At 41.8% G+C, this 10,057-nt stretch overlaps 1 protein-coding gene across 2 annotated transcripts; it reads right to left on the bottom strand.

Annotated features, from left to right (window-relative positions):
- Window positions 1–2,040: 2,040 nt before the first annotated feature.
- On the bottom strand, window positions 2,041–9,075 carry mepcea (methylphosphate capping enzyme a). 2 transcript variants are annotated; one of them, XM_017460583.3, is made up of 5 exons: window positions 8,443–9,075; window positions 6,294–8,013; window positions 4,900–5,118; window positions 4,668–4,791; window positions 2,041–3,768 (listed from the first exon to the last, which is right to left on the bottom strand). In XM_017460583.3, the coding sequence occupies exons 2-5, from the start codon at window positions 7,971–7,973 to the stop codon at window positions 3,716–3,718; spliced, it is 2,076 nt and encodes a 691-aa protein (XP_017316072.1). In that variant the 5' UTR covers window positions 7,974–8,013; window positions 8,443–9,075; the 3' UTR covers window positions 2,041–3,715. The 2 variants fall into 2 exon arrangements, with proteins under 2 accessions (XP_017316072.1, XP_017316073.1); XM_017460584.3 differs by lacking the exon at window positions 8,443–9,075 and adding an exon at window positions 8,286–8,424.
- Between the last annotated feature and the right edge of the window lie 982 nt (window positions 9,076–10,057).

Raw genomic sequence — 10,057 nt, 5'->3', positions numbered from 1 at the left:
GTACTCAAGAACACGAGTACCGGGGACGCGTGAAGTTACCCGGATGTGCTCTCCATACCTGAGCGCACCGAACCCACGTGAAGTCCCAGAAGTCATTGCAGTAAAACAATAGCAGATTACGGAAGACAATAATCAAAACGTGCATCTAAACGGAAGGATTCTGATACACGACTGAGATCGAGATATATATGAGGTTCCTGAAAAGTCGACTTTATCCCTCAGAAGTATTTTAATGAAACCAGGCTAGCTTCCATCCTGAGGTAAGGGTAAACCCGTGAGGTCGCGCTTATACAGAGAGCTTTACTACATTCATCACGCTGAAATAACTTTAATCAGTTAATCAGCCGGTTAACAGTAAATCTATTAAGCAGTGGAACTACTACTAGATACGTGCTGGGACGTCCATTACACGACAGGAAGATCGCAGAACATCTCGGTTCTCACAGAGATGAGTTCTACTGTACCGTGTCTCCTCCTGTCCTTCTGAGGTCCTTCTTACAATTTAGCCTGGCAAGACCGGTCTTCACGAGAACGTGAGTATGTTCTTTGCGTTCTTAGAACTGAGAAACAGTCCTCGTCGCTTTTAAAAACATCAGCACTGGGAATTCGGGGACACTTTGCTTTTCTGCTGAAGAAAGTCTCAGTGAAAAGTTTTAGACAGAATAATAGATACAGCGGTGTGTTTGGACTAAACTCCAACTTACTTGTAAGTCTCTTTAAATAAAAGTATCTGCTACAAACAAACAAACAAACAAACAAACATTAGTGTGTTTGTGATCTCTTTAACATGACGTTGTTGGGGTTTTGGTGTGAAACAGCGACATTGTGTGGCCGCGTTAAATATTACCACTGTGTCGGAAACATCAGGGCTGTGTCTCAAATCAATTCCTCGTTATCTACACTAAAGGTTCTTAATACACAGAACCCTTTAGCCATAATTACAATTTTTTTTTAACTGAGTGCTTAAATGGTCATTTTCATGGCAGAGCATTTCTTATTGTAACTGGGACAATGTTAAGTGAAATTACATTTACATATTTTTCAAAATAATAATAATAATAATAATAATAATAATAATAATAATACATCAGAATTCCATCTGAAATCAATTCCTGATCCTCTCATGTGTGCATTTCATTACACACAGAGCAACTGTGAAGTTCATTCAGTGAACCTTATGAGCTATAAAACTAAATAAATAAGGAGAACAATCTGAATATTAATGAGTGATCTGATTTAAAAAAAAAAAAAAAAGGAAAAAAAAGTCATACTCCTTGAAGACACACATTACACATCACGATATATATATAACCCCACTCCCAAAGTGCCACTACAGGTTCAGGAATTTTGTGCAAAAACGTAAATATTTCATGAAGAAAAGGAGGAAACGATAAACAACTGGCAGAAATTTATTCTGTTATAATATCGCTAACGTATCATCACACCGCTTTAGTGTCAATACACCTCAGGATGGGTTCTGCAAATCTGTTTTCATTCAGGTTATTAAATACTGCTATTGTGCATATGAATCATATAAACATGATTTGATTTAATATATATCTATATCTATCTTTATCTATATCTATATATATATATATATATATCTTTATATATATATATATATATATATATATATATATATATATATATATATATATATATATATATAAATATAAATAAATGGAATCAAATGTTGGCTTCTAAAATAAATTAAAAAAAATACTATATACATTTAATCAACGTGCCTAAGTGTTTAATAGTTTGTTCATTTTTTAAATTTAGGACTATAAAAAGAAAGTGTGAGAACCCCGCTTTAGAGAACCCTGAGGATTCCAGAAATGTTTTATGTATTAATTCTTTTTATTAGTAATTATTTAGTCTGAATCTTTAACCATGATCACCGTCAAGGCTTCACACGCGCAGGGTTTGATATAGAATACACACCGTGCTGAATATATCGTTGAATATAATCTCGGCATGATCTGTCGTCGCTGTGCAGGAGTGATCCTCGCGCAAAGAAAAAGAGAGAAAGCAGATGTCTTAAATCAAAATTCAGTTTATTATCCAATTACAATGATGTGTTTGTTAGAGCTTTAACACAAACATTCACCCGATCCGTTAAAGGATTCAATACCTCGTTTTATTAAAGACTCGAACTAAAATTCAGTACGAGAGAGAAGACGACGCATTCGTCTCGTCTCTCGGCGTTTGTTCTGGAAAAGAAAAGAAAAAGAAAGAACAGTGATTTTACACTAAAAGTTTCTCAGTTGTTCGGTTCTGCACTTCCGTCTTTTTTTAACGTCGGCAGGATTTATATTCTTTCAGCGACCGACCCGATTTTAATCCTCATCCATGAAGAGGACACAAACACAACAGAGGATCATGTGGCAGAAAAGAACAGGTTTGTTTATTTATTTATTTATTAATTAAACTCTTCCATTAAAAACACCCCGGAGGGCGAGACTTCGCAGTTTGTGATTGTGTTGGTCAACACCTCGGCTGCGTGCGGTTCCAGATCCGACGAGCCGCTTGCAATCGTGTCTTACAGAACGCCATTTTTACGCAAATTAAAAGATCAACGAGCTAACGTGGCAACGGAACACGACCATGTGACCTCCATCATGTAGCTACCTTAACCTGCCAGTAGGGCTGGGCGATATAATATCGAGATTGTGATAAATGACTACATGATGCACTTTTCTGAGATATCGTTGGTATGGTGATGGATTTTTTTAACGTTTTTAATAATTAGATTAAATTGTGCTGAATGGATGCCGCTGACTTGAGATCAGACCTGAGGAACGGCTAACAAGCGGGCGGTGACGCGCGCAACGAAGCGTTAACGGTGATGATCGTGAAAGTACGGATCCGTTTTAGGCTCCGAGTCTCTGAAGGGACGTAAAGCACCAGGTTCCAGGAGGAGGGTTTATTTAAGATGTAGCCAAAGACTTTATACAGAAAAGAAGGGGGGGGGGGGGGGGGGGGGGGGGGGCAAATGTGAGTGCACACAGGTCTGATCCCAACTCACACTCCACTGTTTAACATCATAGGATGTGTGTGTGTGTGTGTGTGGGGGGGGGGGTAATTCACAGAAGGAAGAGTAGTAAACAAAGTGAAGTGGATAAACGTATAAACGAGGCGTGCGCTGATAAACACGTCGTATCACCATAACCTCTCGTCAGGATTTATGACGAGAACACGGTAAGATTCCGGTGAACAGATTTATAATCTAATAACCCCCTCTGAGAATTTTTGACTAGAACTGATCGAGTGCAGCTGGAAGTGTATCGTGATACAACGTGTAACCGATCATCAGCACAGACCTGAACACCTTCTTACAGGCAAAACATCCACTTTATTTAAAAAAAAAAAAAAAAAAAAAAAAAAAAAAAAAAAGTTTAATCTCAAACCAGTTTAAAGTTCTCTCACACACCAAACTGACTTTTTTTCCCCCCGCAATCACAGAAGAACAAAGTCACACGCTTCAGTCTCGCTTTGTTTCGTCTCAGTCCGTGTTTCTGTCTGACGCTCAGGAGGAAGTGATGAAAGCGTTTCAGAGTGACTTCCTCCAGCAGCGTGGAAAATTCCCTGGAGCTCGCACGCCGTCTTGATCCCAATTTAAAACACACACACACACACACACACACACACACACACACACACGCGCACTCTCTCTCACACACACACACACACACACACACACACACACACACACTCACTCTTGAGGAGCAGGGCCTTTGTGAAACAGATAGATCGGTCTCTGAAAGCCTGAAAGAAAGAATTACATTTGATTAAGGAATTGAGAGCAAATACTTTTAACCTGAATTTTAACTTAAATTTGCTCACACACACACACACACACACACACACACACACACACACACACACACACACACACACCTGAGTGCATGCTGATGGACAGGACGGCAACTGTTTTTTTTTTTCTTTCCGGAAGTAAGAAGTGTTAATTTATTAATTACTGACCAAACAGACCCCGCCCTCTTCTTTACACTCGGCTCGTTAGTTCATCTAAAGATGACCGTGACGTGATAGTGAGCGATTTTATTCTTATTTGGTCTGACTGCTGTATCGCCGTAGCAACATGCTAAACAAATACCCTAAACACTAAATTGATCAAATTTATTTTAATTTTGGGTACTATACATTTAAAAACCACCAGCTTCCTGTTTAATTCTTCTGTATATGAAACAGATCAGGGGGCGTGGCTACGCATGAGCTCAGGTTTGTGATGTCACTAGATAAGCTCAACAACTTCGGACCAGTCGTGTCTGAAGATCACATGAACCACGTGTTGCCTTGAAAAACAAACAAAAAAAAACTATTTACGCAAACTTAGAAAATGTTCGAGATGAAAGATGCTGGTTGTCATGGGAACGTAACAATAGACCGACAGGTTAGTCTGCTGTTAAATAAACTGCGATGTAAACCAAGACTCTCGCAGCTACCGATGTTAGCGAATTAGTGATTTTAGATTAAGTGGGCTTCCAAATTTGCATATTCACGTATATTCATAGATCCTGGTGTTTTTATTTGCATATAATAAATTACAGCTGGAATAGTAAACTGCTAATACACGGCTAAGTTTTTTGTTGTTGGACTTCCTGGCATTTCGCAAGAAAATGTAAAAAGCAAAATGACCCCCTGACCTCGTGATGAACTGTTGGGAGTTCCGAGGAGCTCGTAGCTGGAGAACCCCACCTCGCTGGTCAGGAAGGAGGAGAACTGCTCCGGCTTCAGCTGGATGCTGAAATAGTTTTTATAGATGGCCTCCTGCATCGGGAGAAAAAAGAGAAATAAACACGTAATGAAGTGAAAGAAGAAGAAGAAAGAAATGTGAAGATGGCGGACGGTGAAGAGGCGAGTGTACAGTAACTGTACCGTCAGCTTCTTCCTCTTGCTGTAGGAGTTCCAGGGCTGGGGTTCGAGGATGAAGAGGCCGCCGGGGCGGAGGTGACGATACACTCGGTGGAAGAAGCGTCTGAGCCCCACGTCGCCCCAGTTCAGGTGAATCCACTTAGTGACACTCAGACACAGAATCACGTCAAACTCCTCACGCTGAGTCTCCAACAACACGTCACTGTCCAACACGTAGTTTCCCTGGGGGGGGGGTTAATGGGTCATGGCAAAAGAGCAACCTTTTTATTTTTAGAGAATAATTCTTTAGTGAACGCGCGCGCACACACACACACACACAGTGCACGTAACATTTCAACGCTGACACACCCAGCATCAAATAAACCATAACACAACATGCCAGTAACGAGAAGTGAAAGAATTTCATTATGAGTCACACCCTACACTGAACACACACAGTCATATGATTACCTGTTTACACTGCCATACTCAACTCTAACCAGAGTAGAATTTTTTTACACGATGGCATTTATGTTCCGAATAAAGTTCAGAGTTTGCATCACATTTGTAAGTTATAAACGTGGACAAACATGCAGTTTTGTAGCGTGACTTTTACACGTGAGCCGCGGACTGAATCGAGAGACAAAACATTAAAGCGGGACACGGGTAGAGACAGCGAGAGAGGAAAAGAGAGACGAGTCAAAAAGATGAAGAGAAACAGAAACTATAGAGCGAGAACATGAACGAGATAAAGTTCAGTCCTGAGCTCGTGGAGAACAGCAGGCCATGATGGAGAGTCCTTCAGGTTCTCACACACACACACACACACACACACACAGATCAGACAATAATCCCTCTAATCTTCAGTCTACATTATTAAAGACTTCATCCTGTGTGTGTGTGTGTATGTGTGTGTGTCTATCCTTGGCACGAACACACACCACTAATCACGCTCTCAGCCAATCAGAATGCACCGTGCTGGATTTAACGACAAATCACTAACAATATAAGTGATGAATGGTTTTATATAGAGCTCAAACTGAAGAAACTTCTACGTCTAAACCGCTGACATGAATATGCAAATTTGTACACGCCCCCCATATCCTCCTGCCATCCCTTACAATCCAGTACTAACTCATTTACATAGCCAGTTAGCTAACCGCTCGCAAACTAGCTCAAATTAATCAGTGTTCGTTTAATGGCAGCCAAATCATAACCATGGTGACCACGATCCATTCATCATACAGTTCTAATAATTTGTATATTGGGATGTGATTGGTTCAAAGCCGATCGACATTCAGATGTAGTGTATTTATAAATTCTGTTGTACTTTAAACTGACGAATGTGTGAATGTTATGCAAATATCTTCCCGCGTTGTGATGTCATAACTTTGATCAGTGTTTGATGGAGCTCTTACCCTTACGAATGTGACGTTGGAGGGAAAATTCCCAGGAGGAAGTGTGGGCATGTCGGGGAGAGGAGGAGCAGCGATCGGTCCACGGGAGACGCAGAGAGAAACAGGAAATAAGCGGTTCCCGTTGGACGATTCGGATTCTCTGATCCGGTCCGTCTTGTTTTCTCCGTCCTCCACTGATCCATCTTTTTCTCCAACATTTTCAGGTTGTGCATCTTTATCCTTTTCCTCTCCATCTTCTCCTCTCTTCTTCGACGTCTCGACCTCGTTCCGCTCTTTCCTCGCCTGCAGCGTGTGCACTTCCGAGAGATAATGCCGGATGTTTTGTTTCGCCGCGTGGATCAGCGCGCCGTCTATGTCCAAACCCACGATGCGTGCCGGACAGCAATTTTTAGCGATAGTAAGAGTCATGTGACCAGTGTTGCAGCCTAAATCCAGGACTTCCTTCCCTCGGAACCATTCAGGTTTAAAGACGTGGATCCGAGCGTCCTCGATCGCGCCTGGGTTCCTGTAACCATAGTACTGATTGTAGTTCCCGTACTGAAACTTCTTCTGCTGCTGCTGGTTTGGTTTTTGCTGGTTGCCGTTTCTCGTGTTCTGTTTGTGGTTGCTCCTCTGCTGCCCCCACTGGTTGGGAGGATGCTGTTGTGCCAATTCTGGACCTGTTGTTCGGTTCTTATCCCAACACAGGCCGCCAGTGTTCTCCGATCTGCTGCTGCTGCGCTTCCGTTTGCGTTGCCGGTGTGACGTGTGCGTCACAGGTGCCTGCGTGTCATCTTTTTCCTCGTGTACTTCCTGTTTTGCCGGACAGTTCAACTCCGTTGCATCTTCTTTCATAACAGCTTCAGAGTCTGTGCTGTCCTGAAGATTAATCCCCGAGGATGCTAACGTGCACGCTGATGATTCTGACGCTATGCACCCTACTGATTGGTTGAGCTCCATGGCCTCCACCCCTTCGCCTCCTCCTACACCAACTACACTTCCTGTTCCTCCTACCATGCTTTCTCTTCCTCTTCCCACACCTCCTCTCGCCGTTATTCCTCCATGATGCCGGTTCCGGTGTCTCCTCCGTCCTCCGCCGCTCTTAAAAGGCGTCAGCACGATGCCCGCGTCCCCTCTGGTGCAGCCATTCAGGTTCAGCGGGTCCGTGATGTCCCTCGGAATCAGGATCTCGACCGGATCCCGGCTTTTAGACGGCAGCGGAGAAGATTTGGGCGTCTCCGCGTTTAAAGCCCGGTTCACCTCCTCATCCAATAAGCTGTTGAGGTTGAGTGGGTCGAAAATGTTCCCACCCAGCAGGAAGTTGGTGGGCAGGACGGATTCGCTCTCCGAGTTGGCACGGCGGCGACGTTTCCCAAACATGGGATGCTTAAATCCGCTGCTGATCGTACACCGACGTTTGTTTGGTCTCTGCTGATGGGGTTTAGGATTCTGGACGCCATCTTGGTTTTGCGTCGTGGAGTCTGATGCGCGGACCACGTTGTCGCGGATTGCCGTTTTGTTTCTGTTCTCCTCAGCAAGGTTACAAGCGCCATCTTCCTTCGCAAATTTTGCCGTTTCAGCAGACTGCTGAGGATTTTCAGCACCATTTCCGGAAAGTTCTAGCTGCCGTTGTGGTAAAGACGCGTACTCTGGCTGCTCGCACAGTAAAACAGTCTCTTTATCAACAGACATTTCTATCATGTTCTAATCAGTGCTGTGTTGTTAGAGCACGTCGAAGGATCTGAAACATTCAGGTGAAAAACACTAACATGAGAACATTCACAAGCACATTTACATATACATACATACATACATAAATATACATATACACACACATATATATATATATATATATATATATATATATATATATATATATATATATATATATATATATATATACACACACACATACATACATATACACATACATACACACACACACTTAGTATGCTAATCTGCTTAGTTATCACATAGCCAATATACTATATATAAATATATACTAATATTTACCTCAGAGTAAACATTCGAGCCCAGTCCAAAAGACTTACAATAACATATACAATAATTTATGATAGATTTATGAGCAAAAAACACTTCTGACCCCTAAAAAATTACTTTTAATAGTCGAGTTTTAGAGAAAGAAAAAAAAACGTTCACTTAACGTTACCTTTATTTTCCAGTCGTGCGTGACTCCGCCTCCCTGCGCAGGAAACCCCGCCTCCGAGCGTCACATTCACCTCGCGCTCATGAATAATTCACAATTCACCACCAACAAGCTCAACTCGACGAAAAGGAGGAGGGGTTTTTAAAAATAATAATAATAATAACAACAATAATAAATAAATAAAAACTGACCAGTCCCCGTAGACTCGCCAAAAAATCACCCTCAAAGCGATACCGGAAGGGGAAAAAACGGGGGAAGGAGGGAGGGGAGGAAACCCCAACAAAACAAAAGAACAGCCTTGACAATCTAGCAACTGTCGTTTTAGCGCGAGCACTTATCAGCTTTAGCAACCGTCACTGAATCAGCTCTCTGGTTAGCACAGTGGCTAGCTAACGTCATATTAAAGATAAAAAACAACAGTAAGGTTAAGGAGACACGTTAGAAAACAAGGCCTGAATAAAATTATCGATAGAATTATGAAAATTAATGGACCTGTGTGAAGGTGTGGATAGTTAATAATATTATATATTAACCACAGTTAAATTTTTATTTTATTTTTTTTTCTTTTCCATAAACTCCTAGCTAGCCTACGACATAACTTTCAGCGGCAGATTCTCGCTGTGGTGAGCGGGCGTTCCTGCGGTTTATATAGTCCCAGAACCCTCGCGTGCACGGACGGGCAGACAGCGCAGCCAATAGGTAGCCGGGCTGCATTTTATGCGCCAATCAGATCAGCTATAAGGCGGGACTAGCCTACTTTTCGTTTTGTAGGCGTTTATATAGATGCCTGAATAAAACTCGAAAACTCGTTTCTTCTTCATTAAAAATGTAGATCTTAAAATTAGGGGGAAATTTCACTTCATAATCAGTGTCTGGTGCAAAAACAAACATTACATTGGATTATCTGGGAATGGAAATTGTTTTAGTTGGATTTTTTTCTGCAGACTTCCTGACAGGCACCGAAAAGCCCGACTACACTTGTAATGCACCAAACAGTAAACACAAGGCAGTTTGTAAGGGTTGTTTATGGACAGACATGCCGTTAAATAACATTTCTGTTCAATTATTTTTTGTTCACAGTCTACAGTAACTGAATAAATCCTGATATATGTTATATGAAACAGATGATCAAATCATGAATGAACCCCACCCCCAGCACGTGTTTGATGGATGAAGTCTCACAGAATTCTGGGAAATGTATTTTCTCCCCAGTTTTTATTTCCTGAAGCTCCACCCCAATTCCAAAGCATGAAATCCAAACTGTGGTCCTGGATGGAGTGTATAATAACTCTGGCTTGTGATTAAATCCATGCACAAGCACATACTTTGATCAAAATACCTATATTCCACATGTCAGTGGATCTCCTGAGCCTCCATCTTCCCCACTGGCACCCTGCCTGGATAATCCATCCTACACAGTTTGGTAATTTCACTGCTCTAATTAAACTTGCTCATGAACCGATGCGCTGAATCTGGTCTATTAGAGCAGGAAAATCAGGACAAACTGCTTGTGCTAAATGGTTTGCAGGCAGGGTCGGGAGGGTTACTTTAAAAATCTATTGCTTTAAAGTTACAAATTACTGTATAAAAAATGTCATCAGTAACGTAATCCAAGTAT

The sequence above is a fragment of the Ictalurus punctatus genome, chromosome 28, assembly GCF_001660625.3.
Source record: "Ictalurus punctatus breed USDA103 chromosome 28, Coco_2.0, whole genome shotgun sequence".
Taxonomy (NCBI): Eukaryota; Metazoa; Chordata; class Actinopteri; order Siluriformes; family Ictaluridae; genus Ictalurus; species Ictalurus punctatus.
This window is presented reverse-complemented; position numbering and strand designations above follow the sequence as displayed.